Consider the following 20,807-nt stretch of genomic DNA (forward strand, 5'->3'; position numbering starts at 1 on the left):
AGAACTGAAACTCCGCCGGCAGGCTGCGGGGGAGGAGGCGGGCCAAAGCCCGAGGTCCAAGGGCCCGCCCCCTCCTGCCCCGCCCGCGCCCGCCCGCGCCCGCCCGCGCCCGCCCGCGCCCGCCCGCGCCCGCCCGCGCCCAGGTCTGCGCGGTCCCCTCTCCAGAGCCAGCAACCTGGCGCTCACTCTCGCGGGTGCCTCTTCCCTCCCGCGCGCGGCTCCCGCGCCCCAGGTGAGAGGCCGCGTTCCCACGCCTCAGCCGCCACCTGGAAGCGGGCTAGGACCAGCGCGGCCCCGCCCCTTCGCCCCGGCCAATCGCGGGCCACGCAGGCCCGAGGAGGCGGGGCCCGCCGGGCGCCGGGCCCGCGGGACGGAGGCGTGCGAGTGCGAGCGCGCCCCGCCCGCCCCGGGGGGCGTGGCCGGCGCCGGCTCTTGCAGCCGAGCTGGGCTGCGGCGTGGGAAAGAGCCCCCGGGAGCCGACCGCGCCGCCGCGGGAGCCGCGCCTGCCGGGGCCCAGGAGGGAGCAGGAGGCGGGCGGGAGGCGGGCAGGGAGGCCGCTGCGCCGCGCTCGGCGTCCGCGTCTCCGGCCGGGCTGCGCCCGGCGCGTCCTCGCCGCGATGAAGCGCCCTTGCGAGGAGACGACCTCCGAGAGCGACATGGACGAGACCATCGACGTGGGAAGCGAGAACAATTACTCGGGGTGAGCGCGGGCTCGGCGGGAGCTGCCCGGAGCCCGAGGCGTCGGGGATCTTTGTGTGGGAGCCGCTCTTGGAAATCCCAAGGCGCCTTTCCGCGGGGTCCTAGCGGAGAGGGGAAAGTTTTGCCCGAGAAACGTGGAGTGCTGGGCGCTCGGGAGCCTGCGTCGGGTGGGGCGGGGGTGTCGGTTTCGCTCGAGGGTGGGACGCGACTGAAAGTGCCGTGGTTGACGAGGGATGGTGCCCGGCTGTCAGCAGGGGGCCGGCGGACCAGCGGGTCCCGGCGACCGGCGACTCCAACTGTCGAAATGCGCCAAGAGCAAAGAAAAGCAAATTGAAATTTTTAAAGAGACTGGAAAGATAACTTGCTTTCTGGAAAAACTAAAGCAATTTGCGATGTCACGGCTAAGTAGGTTGAGCTTTCCAGGGTGACCGTGTGTGACCTGGCTGACAGGGGAGTGAGTGACAGATGGAAGACTCTTTGGGGGCATCATCTCTCTGACTACTTGCTCGTAAGTCTGGAAGAGATCGGGGTCGTGATCACAGAAGCCAGACCTCCGCTTTCCAGTGACAGAGGGAGATTACCGAGGCATTTTAGTGCCAAGGCGGGTCAAATGATAATTGCTTCTAATTGGCATCCCCAGAAGCACCTTAATTATTTATCTGCAACTGTCACTCAAAGAGCAAAATTCTTCCTACCTTTTGGAAAACTTTCAATACTGCTTTTTTCTTTCAATCCTGTTGTTCTAACACATACAAACCAAAGCCTGGTATCAGCAAGCGCAACGATATTTCCATGAAACAATGTTTGCAAAGTACCTTCTAATTATTAAAGTGTGTCATCTTAAAAAATAAGATCAGAAAAACAGAAGGTGTCATGTGAAAAGCGAAACCAGTTGAGAATGGGTGGGAATGAGGAAGACAGTTAATTCAGAAATAAGATCCAGAAGTGAGATGAGGTAATAAAAACCTGGTGTGTGCAACATTTCTAAAATGAAAGCACAAATAACAGGAACTCTGGAGAATCTGAGAACATAAAGACGCATAGAATCCACGAATTATGAAGAATAACAGAGACAAACTAGAAAGGATGGCAAAAATTCTAAGTGGCAAAATAATGATTTGATTTTCCTTTCAATATAAAATATATTTTCATTAGGAAGCTCAAGGTGAATTGCAGCTCCTAGAAGTTATTTAAGTTTAGGTTGAAGGCACAAAGATACTCACCTACAACTTTCATTTACATAGTAGTTGATCTAATTTTAATTTTTCTATCAGTGGCATTTAATTTGGGGTGTTCTTTTGGAAGATTAGTATACAGACCATTAAATTTGTCATTTTTTTTCCTGTTGTGAGATTTGACTAATTGAAATAGTAAGATAACTTGTGTTTATTTTAAAGATTGCATCTAGAGACAATAGTTTGACAGGTGATGACTATATATCTGTTTGATAGTGGTGCTAAACGTGGACTTTATTTTAAAATAGCTTTGCTTTGTTCAGCACGTCTAACCGGAAAGAAGAGGAGGGTGCTATGAGAGATTAGTTGACTATTAAGAAACATTTATGAGTGGTACTAGGAAGTAGTAATATCTAATTTCTCACCTTGACTGCCCGTAATTATTTTACTAGGAGACTTAATAAAAGTTTAGGGATGTTTTTGCCGATGGATTTGCCATCTAAATTACTCATTAAAACTTAAAAAAAAAGGGGGGGGGGCATGATTCCTACCTGAAAAGAGATATATAGGCTGAAAACAAAACAAAGTATGTTAAGAGTAAAACAATTAAGAATAAAATAGCACAGACCTAAACTGCACAATCATTCTCAATATTTAATGGGCGCCATCAAGTACTCAGAAGAAACCATTGTTATGTTAATGCAGCACCTGACATACTCTTCCTATTTCATAGGCAAAGTTCTAGCTCTGTGATTAGATCGAATTCTCCAACAACAACATCTCAGATTATGGCAAGAAAGAAAAGGAGAGGGGTATGTGATTTTTTTTCTTTTTATTTCATGTAATCCAGCCTAATGTGTAACAGTTGTGTTTTTCCATTATGAGTAATTTTATCATTTGTGTATTCATAAACTTTTGTTGTTTTGCTTTCTTTGGGATAGATAATAGAGAAAAGGCGTCGAGATCGGATAAATAACAGTTTATCCGAGTTGAGACGGCTGGTGCCAACTGCTTTTGAAAAACAAGTAAGCTACCCTCACCCCTGACCACTCCAACCAAAAAGCTCAAACATCTGATTCTCTCATCTGGGAATGTGGGTTCCTGTTAAAGCTCATTAAAATAATGGTGTATGTGCCCTGATCTGGCACAGAGCAGTGATTTCAATAAAATGCTTTGTTGTGGCAAAACTATTAAAAACATAATCCATCGTGAAGTTGAAAAACATTTCCATTCTTGAGCTTATTTTTCCCTTAAGGGTAACAGTGTTCATGCTTTCTCTGTTCTTTCTATGAAGACCAGTAGTGGTTTTGTTTAAAACCAAGATGTATGTAGTATTTTTTTTAAAAAAATGTGAAGTTTCATTTTTGTCTCAAACAGTTAAAAAAAAAAAAAAAAAGCAAGCTTTTTATTTTAAAAAATGATCAAAGCCCAGGACATTACATCTCTAGCTCAGTTTTCTAAATAATAATAGTAATAAAATTTATTTACCAACCCACATGGTTTCATTTTTAATCCCTGGGTTAACAGTATGATGTTCGATTTGGAGCATCTTTTTGGAAGTTTGGTAAAAATCAAACTAGCCGTATGCCCGTTTCAGAATTCAAGTATTCCTTTACCCCTCCCCACCCCCACCCCACACACACCCCAAAAAAGATTTTGCACACTTAAAAGAGTAGGAAGCCAAATATGTAAATCTTTCTTTGTCATTTTGGAAAAGTTGTTTCTCCTCCTGCCACCATGGCTAATGGCATAGATTTCTAAGTGCATCTTTCAAAGAATGTGGCATCATACCCTTGTTGAAAATACTTTCAATTTATTTCAAATAGAGTATGAGACAGCAGCTGTTTGTTTACTTCATTTTGTTATTTACTTCATGAACCACAAACATCACAAAGCCCTCGGAAATTATCCAAAAACTGCAATTTTGTTATTAGTCACTTTCACTGAAACTACTGTTCATCTTCATGGAAAAATTGAACACTGACAGAAGTACAAGATGTAATATAAAACTGATTATACATTTTTAAGAGAAGCACAGGCACCCATTCTGTATGCCGAAACTGTCTTTGATTAGGCAAATGTAAAGTGGAAATTGTAGTTTTGATTAGTAGCAGTAGGCTGGAAATGAAAATATCAGTAATCAGGTTTTTACTTTGAGTACTGAAAAGCCTGCAGTTATGAGGAACCATCATTTTGGTGTGGTGTTTTGTGTGTGTGTTTTTGTGTGTGTGGGTTTTCTTTCTTTTGGTATGTTAGATTATTTTTCCCCTTAAAGGTCGACTTAAAACAAACCTTAAAAGCAAACCTCAGTTGTTTGGCAGTTAGTTACCATAAACACAGACTTTCCCATTTGCCGAGCTTGGCTACCAACCCTTAGTGAGCTGGCCCTGTCACAATACCATTAGGAGGACGGTCTTTCAAAATAACTGGCATTGAGCTGATAATTTTCACAAAACAAGTAACCCATAGGAACCAGAAATAAACTTCAATTTCCTTTTCAGAAAAACATATTGATTTAATTATTTAGCTCTTCCAGGAAATTAGAAGCCACCCACCCACAGAAGTCTGAGACAGTTTGAGATAGCACATTTTTCAGTTGGTTTCCACAGGTTGCCTTATTTTTAAAAGTGGGAACATAAAAATACATTCCCAAGACAATTTTATTAAAAACTATTTTAAAGGGTTTAAATATCCTTACATATTGCTGATGGTTACTAGATAAGTAGTAAATTATGCTTTCTTATTTATGATCTTGGAATTCATAGTGACACCTGCTGGTAATTATTGGAAAAAAATATTAAACCTTTTTTATTTTTGGTTCTGCTTACCCTTGGTCTAGTATGAATTACCTTAAAGACTTACTAAGATTTTTATTTATATTTTTTAAGCTAGAAAGACTGTTTTATTTTAAAACATTGGAAAAACATTAAAAGACAAATGTCCCTTGTATAACTAAGAATGTTAAATATTTGGAAACTAAATACTCTAAAATGTGGTAGGCACTTTCAGAGAGCTAAATATTGCAAATTATTCTACTGTATGTCTTCTTTAATACCAACAATGTTTGATATGATAAAAAATACCAAGAAGACCCAACTAATTATTCAATCAAAGTCACCATGTCAGGGTTCAACGATAATTTAAGATCCTATTTCCTAATCCTTTAGAGTTGTATTCAAATGATCTAGACTTCAGCATTATGTAGGATTATTGGTTGTTCAACATAATTGGATAATAAAATTAAGTATACTATTAACCAAGGTACTGATTGGATGCAAAGTTTGAGATTTTCCCCAAATATAATAATTTTGGTGGAGTGATATTGGAAGTATAGTTATTCTTATGATAAAAAAAATTATTATGCCTTTTAGTCTTTAAAAGTAAAATGGCAAGTATCTTTCATTAGATGTGACATAGTAATTTACATTTTTATTTAAGTTTGGAAGGAATTCAGATTTTTCTGTGAAAAAATTAAACTTAGAATTTTCTAGTGAGAGGAAAAATTGAAAATCCAGTGTAAAATGTTCCAAATTAGTTTCCATAGGACTTATAGGACTTTATTATTTGTTCATGCAGGGATCTGCAAAGTTAGAAAAAGCCGAAATACTACAAATGACAGTGGATCATTTGAAGATGCTTCAGGCAACCGGAGGTAAAGGTAAGTAGGTAACTTCATTTTCCCCCCTTTCCACCTTTCTTTTTTCATCCGCCCCCCCAAAAAAAATTGTAAGGAAGTCATAGTTGAACAGTTCTTTAACAAGCTGAGATAGGAGGTCCCAGATTAAAGCCGTGGAAATCAATGCTAATGGCAGGATTGAACTCGTGGGAAAGAACTTCTGGAACAAAAGAAGCACTTGACCCTGGGCTTGTGTTTGCTTTCATAATACTGTGGGAGTAAAACTCCATTCACAGCAGCTTGGTCAGATTTGTTTGGGACTTCAGAAGCGCATGCTGGAATCTGTACAGAAAGACAAAACAAACACACAAACATCCAAACATAAACAGGAGGTTAAAGGCAATCTTTTTCTCTTTTTCTTCTTTCCCTTTCAACAACCCCCCCCCCCATTAAATCAGAGCTAGAACTCAGTCTAATGCAGCTATTCCAACAGAAGTGCCTCTAGAATGATTTTCATTGTTGTTTTCAGATTTTGGTTGGTCTTGGATTCAGACTAGGCAGAGCATTTGAAGTGCAGGTAGTGAATCTCTGCTGGAAATTGTTAATGGAGTAGTCATTCCTGCCGCGGGCAAACAGGTGCCCTGGGCCCGGTGCCCTGGAGAGATGTCCTCTGTATTCCGTAGGGATTTGGGGAAGGATTGTCCAGGAGGTCAGGGACCGGCCCTCACCTCATGCTAAGTATACACTTGTGTTCAGGACAGTTGTAATGTTCATTCAGATTTCAGTTCTTAGAATGGATTTCGCCGTTTTGTACTTTTTTCACCCTTTGGTATTCATCTTAGCCAAGGATGTTATTTAATATATTTGACAACTGAGTAAGGACAGAATACCACAAGGGGCTAAGTGCTGCCACACCTACGCTCTGGAGGCTTCTCTGTGTTTACTATCAGCCTTTTACTATTGTAGTGTCATAGTTTGCCCTAGATCAGGGCAGGAATGGGGCTTTGGAGGCAAGTAGCTGTTTACTGATTGGTATGAAAGTAGTTCAGTATTTAGCTCCACTATGGCCATACTGCTGAGGACCTGTGGAACACAGCCATGACCACCACCTCCAAGTCCAAGACCAACCAAAATCTGAAAGTAACAATGGAAGTAATTCTAGAGTCACTGCCCTTGGGATAGCTGCATTATACTGAGTCCTAGCTCCGATTTAATGGGGGCTTGGGGGAAGGGAAAGAAGAAAATGAGAAAAAGATTGCCTCTAACCTGTTTATGTTTGGATATTTGTGTGTCCGGTGGGACTGATCATTGTACAGGGAAGCTCACGTGGTGTGACTTACCCTTGGTTGCACCTTCAAGGAACCATCCTGAATGAATGAGCATGGGTTTTTTATTTCTTTTCATTAAAATGTAACCCTAAGTGTATGATGCAAACATTCTTACATAATGGAGAAGAGAACTGGATGAAATCTTAAAAGCCAAGAATCCAGCCCACCTTGGCCACTGCCTCACCTGTGACCAGAGGCAGAAAAGTGCACTGCTGCACTGTGAGGCCTACACTAGTGCTCTGAGCTCTATCCAAGGCCCCCCAGCCCCATGATTCCATCTCTACACCAATTGAGTTAGTGCTGGTACAAGAAAAGTTGTTTGATTCCTCTGCCTCACTTGGCATTGTTAACCACAAGACTAAGAATTCATATCAGGGTTTAAATATTTAGCCTGAGCTATACTTGTAAAGAGTAATATTGTTCTTATGTCGTATTATAAAAACTAAGTTCCATCTTGGTTGCTATTCTTGGCTACCTGAGCAGTCCTAAAATTCATCCCAGAATAGTTTATGAACACATTTCCAAGCAAGCACATATAAGTGGCCTGACTGCCAGGTCATTAAACAGATGATCAAGCAGGAGATTATGTGGTCCCTGAAGAAGGGGGACTGGCAGTGTGGGCTCACATTGCCCAAGACTCACAACTGCCATAAGGGCCTCACAGTGTGCTGGTGAAGGGCACGGACTCTGCAGTTGGATTGCCCTGTTTCAAATCCTGGCACTGCCATGTAGTTGCTCTGTGATGCTGGGTAAATTATTAACCCTCTCTGAGCCCCAGTTTCCTCATCTGTAGAGTGACAGTGTTAGTGTCCACATCACAACGCTGTGAGTTTATTCACTTAAAGCCATAGAGCAGTGGTGGCACAGGCGATGTGACATGGACCTGTGTGCTATTATTTTGGGCTCAAGGTTCATTCACAGGAGACAGCTGTTCATCATCATTTCCCTCTATATTCACCAACGGTAGGAATTAACATAATTTATATTCCTTAAGATGCAACAGAGAATTCAGTGATATACAACAACATATAGCTGGCAAGCCACAAATTTCAATTATTTCATGCCTGTCCATGAAAAGTGTTGGAAGCTCCTAGGGTTACAATTCTGTTGGTTCACTCTTTACAGTCTACCTTGGTATTGCAGTGGTTTCTACAGAGGATTTAGTAGAGTGACGTACATTTTTAAATCCCTCTGTGTTTCTGAACTCTGTCTACACTGGTGATTACCTCCCTCCTCTTCTCCCACGGAAGTCATTAGTCTGCAAAGTTCACAGAGGACCCTGAGGACGCTCATGTGAAACCTTTCCACGGAGGCGGCTTCTTTAGGAAGAGCTTTTCCTTCTAATCCCAGGGACTTTGTTGCTAACTATGCCGAAGTCCTGATCTTCCACATTTCATGGTACTGTCTTCTGTCAGCTTTGTGCTGTTGTTACTGTTTTATTAGTGCAAATTTTTGCTCCAGATGTATTTTGGGGACTTCCAAATTTCTGTTGGAATTCAAGCTTTAGGACTTTTGAATATTGTGACTACTATTTTCCAAAGTGCTTTAGTTACAGAATAAGACATTCTAATTATTAAAAGATAATAAATGAAACAGGCAACACTTTGATCTGCAGAAACATAAAAAAGATAGTGTAGTAAGTGTCGTAGATGAAAATAACCCTGCTTGAATATGATATTTTTCATTTATGTATACACGCATCCCAAAAGTGAGCAGACAAAATTTTAACTTGAAAATTGCTTTTAAAAAAGTTACATATGAGAAATAATCTGAAAAGGATATGTTTGTATGTATTAGAGGTCACTCATTCAAAGTGGTGACCTTTCCCCAAAGTCTTCTTGTTGTCATACCCTAAATTGGCACTAATAATATTTGGACATTACTGTTTCATAATGTCTTATCTTTGGATAAAAAGGGATTCTCATAAATGTAACCGAGCTCCAGCCATTTTTATGGCGGTAACCTCAAGCGTGGGGGTGAATGCACACACTGACATAACCAACACAGCTTTTTTCTTGGGTGGATGCCAGGAAAAAGCAAGCTAACCAATGAAGGATATATATCTTTCAACTTCAGGAAAACTAGGAGTGATAGTAATCTTATATCAGTAAAACAGTCTTATACTGCCAGATAGAAAAATAAGATTTTCAAGTTAGTAACCAAAAATTTTTTTAAATCATATTTTTGAACTTTTTCGTACAAAGTAATGACAAGATGTTTTCACTTTGTTGATTAAAAAAAAAAAGCCACTGCGAGTTAAGAAGCATTTTTGAATTTAAAATATAGTAAGTGATGGTGCAAGAAAAGTGTTTTCTTCGAAAGTCCCCAAGCTGCTGAGACGCATTTTACGTCTCTGTTTCCGATGCGGAGCGCGCGGGACGGTTCAGGGAGGCCCTTAACCTGCGGCTCCTGCGGCAGCGGCAGACAGGAGGCCCTGCGCTGCCCCGGGAAAGCTGACTAGGGGGCCTCCCTGGCATTCCACAGCCCAGGGGGAGAAACACCATTTTGTTTTCTGGGAGCGTTTGAAGCCGGGATGTTCTTAATTTTCGCCCCACTGTGAAGTGCGGCCGCGAGAACAGCTTTGGTGCACAGCGTCGCCAGAGCCGCACACATGTGCGCTGCAGAGCACACGTTCTTACGCGCGCCTAGCTGCTGCAAAAATCACAGCCATAAAGGGCTGCCAACGTCTCAGAGAGGGTCGTCTCCGCTTAATCCGGGCGTGGCTCAGCGGTTGAGCGTCGACCTGGGATCCGGGCGATCGCGGTTCGGTTCCCGGTCAGGGCACGCGCCCGGGTTGCGGGCTCGATCCCCAGCAGGGGGCGCGCAGGAGGCAGCCTGTCCCTGACTCTCATCATTGATGTTTCTCTCTCTCCCTCTCCTTTCCTCTCTCTGACATCACTAAAGATACATTTAAAAGATAAAAAACGTGCAGGACAGAGTGGGGACAGAGCGGGGACAGAGCGGGGACGGCGGGGTGCGGCTGGTGACGTCAGTAACCGCGCTCTCGCTCTCCGCCCCGCGCCCCCAGGCTACCTGGACGCGCACGCCCTCGCCATGGACTTCATGAGCCTCGGCTTCCGGGAGTGCCTGTCGGAGGTGGCGCGCTACCTGAGCGCCGTGGAGGGCCTGGACGCCGCCGACCCGCTGCGCGCGCGCCTGGTCTCCCACCTCAGCACGTGCGCCTCGCAGCGGGAGGCCGCCGCCATGACGTCCTCCCTGGCCCCGCACCACGCGCCCCTGCACCCGCACCACTGGGCGGCGGCCTTCCACCACCTCCCCGCCGCCCTGCTCCACCCCAACGGACTCCACGCCGCGGAGCCCACGCCCTGCCGCCTCTCCACGGCCTCGGAAGCGCCGCCGGCCCACGGCTCCGCGCTGCTCACGGCCACGTTCGCCCACGCGGACTCCGCGCTGCGCATGCCCTCCACGGGCAGCGTGGCGCCGTGCGTGCCGCCGCTGTCCACCTCGCTCCTGTCGCTGTCGGCCACCGTGCACGCGGCGGCGGCGGCGGCCACGGCGGCGGCGCACAGCTTCCCGCTGTCCTTCGCGGGCGCCTTCCCCATGCTGCCCCCCAGCGCGGCCGCGGCCGTGGCGGCCGCCGCGGCCATCAGCCCGCCCCTGGCCGTGTCGGCGGCGGCCAGCCCGCAGCAGACGGGCGGCGGGACAAACAGCAAACCCTACCGACCCTGGGGGACAGAAGTGGGCGCTTTCTGAGCTGTCGCTGCGCTTCCTGCGATCCTTAACCGAATGTCCTCCGTTTCAGAGTCGGCCAAAGCCTCTGCGCCCCGACGGTAGCCGCGCGGATGTCTCCAGATCCGCAGAGCAACAATAAAGCTATTTGAGACACCAACCTCACAAGTGGAAATGTGGTATTATCCTTTTTTCTTTCTGTTTTTGTCTAAGGCAGCTTGGTAACTGGCATCAGCAACTTCTGAAATCTTCACGCTCGCTTCCATGTAGCATTTCCCGGGAAACGACACAGACTGTGGCATCCAGCCTCGCATCTGTGTCTCTAAACTGGAGAAGAAAACTGCCCTGACTGAATTCTCTTGAAACTAGATGGAAAAAAAGATACTTGTGTTTCATAAGTGCCTGAGCTGGTGAAGTTTTTTATTTCCGGAACGTATCACATTGCACAGTGAGGAGCGCAGACGTTAGGCTAAGAAAGGAAAGGGCAGAAGGACTGCGTCAGGCTGCAGGCACACAGTGCCGGAGAAGAGGACTCTGTTGAAACCGACTGCTTTTATTGGCCAAAAGGATTGCTGAAAATGATTTTCGAGTTGAAAGACCTAATTTCATCTTAGCTTGCGTTCTTTGTACGGACTTGCCAGGTGGTGGCACTCGGCAGCGCATCGGTATAAGCAACGATTCCATCAGGGCTCAGAGGAACAAGCATTCTGTCCCGCCTTCAAACCCCAGGCACCTTTTTCTTTCGTGGCTCAAAATATGGTGCTGCTTCTATAAACCATACGTTTATAGAGGGCACCTAGGAGCGCTTGCCTACTGTGTGCCTGCCAGGGGCTCTTGGATTCATGCCAACTTGAAAACTCCGGTTTGTAAAAGTTGAGAGTAATTTATTCCTATTCACTTGGACTATTTTCACATATTTATGCTCTTCATTTGCCCTGACGATGTGTACTATCTATTCTTGTCATCCTTTTGGGAGCAGTAGCATTTCTGGAGGTGATGAGACAGGGAGATGGAGAGATCGCCTTGGGAAGAGAAAAGTCACAATTTTTAAATGCTCTTTGTCAAGCTCAAGATTGTGTTTGATCCCAAATCAAGATGAATGTATGCAATGGGATGTACATAAATTAGTTTGTCCGTGCCTAGACTAGTGCTACATAATGGTGTTTTGGTTTTGTTTTGTTTTTTATTTTGTTTGATGACAGAATAATCTCTTAATACATTGAAATTGAGCACATGAGATTTTATGTTTGAAAGGTAAAGACACAGCATGTATTATTATGCACTTCATTTCTCTGCTGTGTGGAGAAAGCAATAAAAAAGAATGTTAAACATTATGCAAAATTATACTTTTAAATATTTGTTTTAAAATTACTGTACCTAGTCTTTTTTTGCATTACTTTGTAACCTTTTTCTATGCAAAAGTCTACATATCACTAATTAAATGAAGTCCTTTTTAACTATTTTTATGTTGATGAGTTGCTTTGCAGAATGGAAAGTTGATATGAATTTCAAGCAAGGCCTTCCTTCACTAACAAGTTAAGCCATGGCTTCTTTTTCAGAGTCATTTGATATAATTCACAGCTTGCTTGAAAATAGCATTTATCTGAGCTTGTAAATCAGTTAAGCATAGGTGGGTATGACATTATTTGGAGGCAGGAAGTGATCCGTTTCCTCTACCTCTTATTATTAACCATGGTTCTTGGAGAAGTGCAATTACAAGAACTCTAAATAGTAGTATACCAGACATAAGAGCATAAGCTAGAATGTGTCATACATTTTGTAACTCAAAAACATTTGTAGAGTGTTTTTTAAAATCACATGCATACATGATACACATATATATGCCTCCTGATGATGAATCGTCTATATCTACCTCAATGGAAATTTTCTTTATGCTGTAGGAGTTATGCAGAGATCTCTCTTTCAATGAAGCCCGAAAGAGACTGTTTCAAAGTTTCCAAAGCTATTGGGCCAAACATGAAAAAATTTTAAAAAGAATGTTTTTATTCTGCATTTCACTTATGCTCAAAGCTAAAGGAAAAAAGTGGAAGGCTTCTTGCACTATTTTAGTTTTAAAAAATAAAGCGTATAGTTTATCCAATTTCTTCTGTCTGGAAGTGGGTAAAAAAAATGAGCAAAAATAGATCACCATGTTCCTCCTGTCTGTAAGCTCTGTGGTTATTAAATTTTCTGTTAGTTCTGATGGAATTAGGTAGCAAATAAGAAAATGGATCTAGTAGTATTTGAAGTTTGCTTTTTAATCACAATTTTGTGGACAGCTGGCCTAGAAATAACTTTTATTTCGTATCTAATAGTTGATTCTGTGCCTATTGTAATGTCAGCATTTAAAGAATTATTTTCCTATTTTGGAATGTAAAGGGTTTTAGAGATCAGGAATTTTTTTTTTTAATTTGGATTAAATATTTTAAGATAAATCCCCTTCTTTCTTTCTTCCCTTTCTCTCCCTCTTTGTTTTTTTCTTACATTTTTTGCTTCCCAGTTGCATATGGGTTATTATTTTTCAGTTTAATTGATTGAAATATTTACAGACCAACTTGCCACCTAGTTGCTAAGGGCTATCAGTGTTCCTAAAGAAAGTCATCCTCAGTAATTTCAGTCATTTATTAATTGTTTCTTGATCGGTGTTTCATATCGTCAGCTTTTAACATCACTTTTACTTGTTCTGTTAACTTTACCATTGAGTTTTCCATCTCTGATCAAATGTTTTTTGAAAATGGTGTCCTACCTTTAGCTGTGGTGATTTTCATGTTTGCTACCAAAATGGAAAACAAAAGTTTTTATAATTCAAGGGGAAAAGAATGTGTAGGATTTGATCTATCACTGGCTTTTATTTGTGTAAAAGTTAGTCCCAAAATTAGCTCACAGGAATTTGGTAGGAAAAAGAGGAAAAGGGAACATTTTTAGAAATTTGGTTTTCCTGAATGTTAAAAGCTATACGCATGCCTAATTAGAACAGTTTTGTATTTTGCATCAGTGAGCCAGGAGATATTTATTGAATCACTGCTGTGTACCCAGTGCTGTGCTGTATATACGTCAGGTTTTGAATGCTGTGTGGTAGCACATCCTAGTGACAGGTATGGCTGTCACCTTAGCTTCCACGAGGACCCTCCAAAGGAGGTACCAGTACCCTGAGAGTGAGGAAAGGGGTTTCTGAAAACTGGCCAGGGAAGCTTTTTCTCTCCTTGGAATCTTGCTATTACAAATATGATATTTCCTACCATATTTGAAGAAATCTTCAGGACTATTAAAGTAATGCTGAAACATGAAAAAGTCCAGCTATTAATTAGAATGATGGCCATTTGACCCATACGTATGTATGTATTAAAAATCTTAATGAAGCCTTTGGATTTTCTTCCTTACATATTAAACTTCCTTCTTTTACCAATAATTAAGTTTACACAAGGTAAGTGTAATCACCTTAGATAACACCACAAAGCAAGATGGTTTCTGAATTCCATATTTTCATGTCTAAGATTCCATCACTCGCAAGATATACTATTGGTTTAAGGTATAAACCAGTTTCCCAGTTTTTATGGGAAAGAACCACCACAACATAACTTTACACACTGATCGTAAGATATCCCAATTTCCAGAGTGGAAAAGTGAAAAAAAAAATGCATTTTGGATTTGAGGCAATACTATCACTTAATATTGTACTTGAATACAATTTTAAAAATCTGTGGCTAGAGATATACATAGATTAAAATGTTGCTGATTTAGCTTATTTTAAAAATATCAGGATAGGGTCCTAGTCAAATCAAAGAATCTGGATTGACTTTGTAAGCTTAATAATCTAAAGATAGATGTATTTTTTAAGCTTTTCATATTTTTATTGCCCAGTGGGAATAATCCTAGTTTTGTATTTTACTGAAGAATGGAACTTGACTTCCTGTGTAATTCTTTTAAGATCTAAGCAATAATGGAGGTTGTGAATATTTCAGCAAGTACAACAAAGCATTACAGCAAATACGACATCATAAACTGTGACTATTACTCATATTCTTTGGAAGGATAAACCTTTGAACTCAATGGGAGGTCCAAAAAAAAAAGAGAGAAGAAGAGAAGAGAAAGAAGAGAAAGAAGAGAAGAGAGAAGAGAGAAGAGAGAAGAGAGAAGAGAGAAGAGAGAAGAGAAGAGAAGAGAAGAGAAGAGAAGAGAAGAGAAGAGAAGAGAAGAGAAGAGAAGAGAAGAGAAGAAGAGAGAAGAGAGAAGAAGAGTCCCTTAGCTTCCATAGACACTCTTGTATGAGGGGTCAGAGGCATATGAAAAATGGTTCCCTAGGTACCAGGTGGCACCTTCTCGCTCACTTCTAACTTAAAAGGAACAGACAGGAATGGGGTTGGTCAGAGAAATGGGTCCTCTGCTCTAACTGACAGAACCCACTGTAAGTCAGACCCAAAGAAAGAAAATAAATGTAATACTAACTGTCAATGCTGTTTGGTTGTTCTCTGTGCTAAACTCCATGCTAAGTGCCTGAAACCTGTTATTAAGAGTCAGAACTGTCCTATAGAATATATGGTATTCCCATCTTTACAGTACATGTTAAGTATTGGAGGGTAAGAGGTTAACTGTCCAAGATTATACCTAACAGTTTGAGCTATGACCCAAACCAAACCTGTCTGATTCTTAAGCCCATACCTTTGACCTTTAGATAGTGCTTTTTTTGACTCAGACTCATTCAGACTAACCAAAAATATTTCAACCTGCCTGGGATCATTTTGAACTAATGACAAGAGTAAACCTGTCTATCGTATTAGCATAAAAACCTCCACCATACCAACCTTTTAATACATGAAAGGGTGAGGAGAGAAAACTCCACTTTATTCTATCACACAACATAAAAGAAAATTATTTTGTCAGTTCCCTAATTTTAACTTTAAACTTTTAAGGCAGTCACACCTGCCTTAATTTCTGAACTTACTGTAAATATGAGGCAAAATGGTGAAGTATTAAGACTACATATATGAGTAAATTAAATTTCAAAAAAAGTCCTGTCTTTCATTGGATATAAAAGGGAACAGATTTAAGGGAAGAATGCTGGATTACACTGAATGTTTATATACTCCAAATCCATCATATCATAAAATAACATTCCTCCTTTGGCCTATGAAGACCTGCCCAGCAACCCATTCACTTTAATAGTTCTCATTATCAGGAAGGGCTTTTCAACTAACCTAAACTCCAGTCTACAGTTAAACATGCTTACTATAGCAGTTAACAGTTTTTATGTGTATAATTTTTCAAAAACCTTATAACCAGAGACATATATATATGCCTCTAAATTCTTAGTCATCTGATAACTGAGTTTTCTGTTTCCTTAACCTATGTTGTCATTCTCTTAGTCTGTGGGAATGAAGAGATTCATGCATATGAAATGGTATATGTATGTATTAAAATGCCTTATAAACTTTTTTTTTAAGGGCTGGAAAGAAGCTGAGTGTCTTTGGCAAGTTAACCTAAAGTTTCTTGCATTAAGTTTGCATTGTAATAGTTTTGAGTTTTCATTGCAGCAAAAACAAAGTCACATTTTCTCATGTGGAAGAAAAAGTATTTTGCAAAGAATTGCTGGTGTCATAATGTTCCACTTATACAAGTCAAGTGATAAATTTAAAATTGCTCATAAACTCCTCAAACAACTGAGTAATTGAGTTAACCCCTCCTTTCCTGATTATAAACAATCAAACTGGAGATTATTTAAAATAATACAAAACTCTGCTTCCTAGATCTTTTATCACTTCTTATTAAACTGTTTTTCTTAGTTACAGAGAACCTAATGACTTTTTTTTTTTCATATAAACAATCCAGCTGGAGGTTTGTGTAGCTCAGTTTGTGTAGACTTTCCCCTGGGCCAGCCATGAGTGGCCTCTACCCTGCCCTAGCCAGTCAGTCCCAGTCCAGCTGCTTTAAATAGGCTTCTCTTGGGGTCTGGCAAGATGATGGAGATGTGTTTGCAGCCAGGAGGGCAAAACACAGAGGCCCACAGACCATACTTCACTCTTGTTATATTTGTCATGGTCACAAGCCACTTCCTAAATAGGAACTAAGCCAGTCACCTTTTTTTTTTTTTTTTTTTTTGTCTCACAAGCAGCCACTTAGATTTATTATTTTGGCATATTTCTAAGAGCAGAAGTATATATATACAGTACTACAAGCGATCAGGTGTGGTATCTTCATCAAAACCTATCTCGTACCCTTTGGGACGGTATGGATGGACCTGGAGAATATTATGCTAAGTGAAATAAGCCAGGCAGCGAAAGACAAACATCACATGATCTCGCTTATACGTGGACTCTAAAGATTAATACACTGATGAACAGAATAGATTCAATGACATGGAAGCATGGATCAGACTGACGAATGTCAGAGGGATGGAGGAGGGCGGGGGGGGGGAGGGGGAGAGATTAACCACAGAATTTATATGCATATATGCACCACCCAAGGACACGGACAATGGTGGGGAGAGGGACTGGGGAGGGGGAAGGGATGGGGTGGAACAGGTCATTGGGGAGAAAAAGGGACATCTGTAATATTTTAAACAAAAATAAAATTTAAAAAAAAAACTCTTTACAGCCTGGTGACTACCAGATGAGGGTATTTCCAAGCTCAGTGGATAAGCATTGCCTATGGCCACAAACATCCTCTACTGCTACAGTAAAGGAGACTTGATGGGCCATCATGCCCTCTTTCAAGGTTCAGTAAGCCATCCCCCCAAAAAAAGATACTCATCAGTCCATCACTGCTGAATCATTAACAAGCTTAAGGCATGTGTGTTGCACAGAGAGAACGGACTTGAACCCCAAGGGCCTCCTGACCATAACTATCATGGGGATGAGTCTCAGTAGTAAACCCATGATTTATCTGACCCTCTCTGACCAGTTCTTAAAACAGAGCTACTCCTTTGATGTAACCATCAAACCCCACGCATAGGAGCCACAGACAAAACAACACAGAAGCAATAACTTAATTTAAATACATTTAGCTACTTCTCCAAACACCAAGGGTCGGGCAGGCAGCTTCGTTGTTCCAGGTATCAGGAGCTTGAGACAAAAGGAGAAGCAGTTCACCACTGCTGTCTTCAGGATATCACATAGTGAGAGAAACAATGAAAGTCATTTGTCTAATTGTTCTTTTAATTGTATTGCCTTAGGAGTTAAAATTCTGTAAGCATATTGAAGGGGACCAAATTTTTGCCACCCTCAGACTGTGACATTTCACATATTGATTTTAAGCTGGTTATTAAGAAATGAAGAACTCAGAAAGAACCCTCCCCCTTTTCTGCCTAACTGATTCAGATGGAAAGGCCTGCTCCTGGAAGGGAATCTTAACATACTCACCTTAACATTAGAGAGGAAGGTTCCAGACAGACCTGCTAGCTAAATCTCCATCCCCTCTCCCATTGTTCTGGGTTGCCTAGCAATAATTCGCCTGCCACTTGTGTTCCACTCTTCTTCAGCTACCTGTAAATTCCCTATTTCCTTCACAATCTCAGACCCCTGTCCTTTCTCCTTTGTCCATAATGGCATATGAACCTCAGCTGCCCAGTGTGTTCCATCATATCTTATGACACCCCCAGCATGTACATCCATAATAAACTTTGTCCATTTTTTCCTGTTAATGTCTCTGTTAATTTGGTTATTAGCCCAGCTACAAGAATTTTAGAAGGTGGGAGGAAAAGTATCTATTTTAGCCCCTACAGTGTCCTCTACTGATACAGTAAAGATGTAGTTAATAAGGAGGTGGTTTGCTTACTGTTAGTGCAACCTCACAGCCATATCCAGGACAATGCATGTGTAATTAGTTAAATCAAGCCTCTTAAGCATTTTGTTTAAAATGTGGGAGCTTATTAAAGTTCTTGGTAATTATTCAACAAGCCACTTAGAAATAACTTGAAATCCATATTTATAATCCTAGTGAATTTATCTCCGCTCAATATTTACAAGTTATTTTTAAAAACTTCAACCCTTCAGTACATGTAGTAAATAGCGCAATGACTGAAAAGACAAGTTCTGAAATCAGGCAGATCTAGACATGTATTAACTGTGTGACTCTGGACAAATTACTGAGTCTCTGTAAACTTTGTTTTTCTAATTAGTAAAATGGAATTTTAAAAAGTAACTCCTATATCAGGTTTATTTTCTGAGGATTAAATGAGATAATGTTCATAAGACTTGGTACATATTACACTATCAATAAATGATAGTGTTATCATAGTAACTAGCTAGTTATTAATTTTAATAACAGAAAAGGAGCAAAGGGCATGCCAGACATTATGAGCATGGTCACCTAGGCGGCTTCACCAGGAAGCTGCAACTTTACACTCCCCAGGGAACCACCGGTCCAGAACCTGCAAATCACTGGGGAAAGAGATCCAACAAAGGGGAGGTTAGGAGCATGTGCAGTGAAGTAGGGCGACATAGGGAAGCTGTTTGCCTGTCAGTCTAACCTGGGAAAAAGATAATTGGCCAGAAGGGGGGAGTCAATGCAAGTGCCCCAAATCCTGATGGAGTAATTGGCGAAACTCCTGGTTATAATCCAAGGACAAAGAATTCTCACTCTCTTGGGATCGTCTTGCCTGCTTGCTCTTGTGCTGCTCTTTCTCACTGGCTCCGTGACCTGCACTTGCCTGTGCTTCCTCCATAGCCATGCGGCCCGAGAAGCCTCACGGCCCATGGCCATGGCCATGCAGACCCCACACACAGTGGACTGCAGCTGGGAACACAAGCTGAGCTAGCTGAACTGGACTGTCCATTAATATTGAGAGATGATGGGCAGTGGCTTCAATCCTGGCCCTGCTGAAGACAAGATGGGACTTTTTCCATGGTGGAACAGAGGGAGATGGGACCTTGGAGGGGAACGCCCTTAATGTTACATCAATAAAGCTTTCCATGATACCCCATCCTCCCATGGGGCCTCGGGAAATTCTTGTTCCCGTGAACTCCCTAGAGTTACACTTCCCCCAGTAACAGGTGGGGATGCAGAGGGCACCCCACCAATAACAATAGTGTAGCTTATGCAAATTTAGTTCAAAAATGACTTAAGATCCAAAATGTCTCATTTGGTTTCACTCACCTTTATTCGAGTACCCCAACACCTGTTCTGTTTACATTAGTCACATGATATACTGCTTTTCATGAATATATTTACAGATTCACAGAACTTCAGAGTTAGAAGAACATAACCTAGGCCAATGCTTCATTTTGCTACTGAAGAAAACTGAGGTCCAGCCAAATTAGATAACCTTTCCCACAATCACGTAGTCCAGGTCTCCAGATTTCCAACACATGATTCTTTCTGAGAGATGACTATAAAGTAAATGTTTTTCATGCTTTTTATATTTTAGGAGCCAACATTTTTTGTTATTGTAGATGAGCTAAATAGGTCTCTCTCTCTCCCTCTCTCTCTTTTAAAGATATCAGTCTTTATGTTTCCTGTCTTCAAAAGTAGTGGTTTTTAGTCTGGTTCAAAATAGATACAATGGAGTCATGTTTATTTAAAAGAAAAATTGTAAATCTAATGAATATGGCTGAGATTGAAATTATATTATTGTTTTTAAATGTTGTCCTTCACCATAAAATAACTAATCACACGTAGGTGAACAGAGTTGTGCCACTATCCAGCACTTAGGGCAGAATCTTTCAGGTATACTCATGAAGCTTTTGACTCACCAATGACTGGGCATGGACTTTGAGATGCTGCTGTACCCACCCTCCTTTCTGTGGCTCCCTAGTGCCCTTCATATGAAGACAAAATCCTTCAGTCAAGTTACAAGGCCATATAAGATCAGTCCCTAGACCACTTCTGAGGCTTCTCCTTCACCTTTCTCTGCTTGCTATCTCTGACTTGCTATCCAGCTATCCTGGCTTTTTTTCAGTCCCTGCTATTCTCCTTACTCTCTCCTGCTACAAAGTGTTGCACATGTTCCTTCTACTTAGAATGCTCTTTTCTCTCCTTTTTACTTGGGTAACTCATCCGTATTTTTCAGATCTCAACAGATCTGACATCACCAACTGATTCAAAACCTTACTGTGGAATCACCTGAACCACATATGTCTCCTTCACAGAAGAATTTTTCAATTGCAATTTAATTTTGTCATTGCATGATTACTGTCTGATGTCTCCACCAGGGCCCCTTGGTCTCTGGTAGAGAAGGGGAGCTCAACCCATATTAGTGGATATTGGTTAAATGAATGGATACATGAATGCATGACTGACTCAATGAGGAATGAATATAAATGTCATATGCTGGACCTGCTTACTAGTTGCATTGAATTTATTTGA

General features: G+C 41.8%; 1 protein-coding gene across 1 annotated transcript; it reads left to right on the plus strand.

Annotated features, from left to right (window-relative positions):
• Positions 1–495: 495 nt before the first annotated feature.
• HEY2 (hes related family bHLH transcription factor with YRPW motif 2) lies at positions 496–14,562 on the plus strand. Its single transcript, XM_081140924.1, has 5 exons — positions 496–700; positions 2,608–2,686; positions 2,816–2,899; positions 5,451–5,532; positions 9,847–14,562. The coding sequence occupies exons 1-5, from the start codon at positions 618–620 to the stop codon at positions 10,530–10,532; spliced, it is 1,014 nt and encodes a 337-aa protein (XP_080997050.1). The 5' UTR covers positions 496–617; the 3' UTR covers positions 10,533–14,562.
• Positions 14,563–20,807: the final 6,245 nt, after the last annotated feature.

This window comes from Miniopterus schreibersii, assembly GCF_964146895.1.
Source record: "Miniopterus schreibersii genome assembly, chromosome: 6".
Taxonomy (NCBI): domain Eukaryota; kingdom Metazoa; phylum Chordata; class Mammalia; order Chiroptera; family Miniopteridae; genus Miniopterus; species Miniopterus schreibersii.

Coding starts and splice junctions, on each gene's coding strand:
- HEY2 (XM_081140924.1), top strand. CDS start 618: ATGAAGCGCCCTTGCGAGGAGACGACCTCCGAGAGCGACATGGACGAG. Junction 701..2,607: donor AGCGAGAACAATTACTCGGG/GTGAGCGCGGGC, acceptor CCTATTTCATAG/GCAAAGTTCTAGCTCTGTGA. Junction 5,533..9,846: donor TCAGGCAACCGGAGGTAAAG/GTAAGTAGGTAA, acceptor CCGCGCCCCCAG/GCTACCTGGACGCGCACGCC.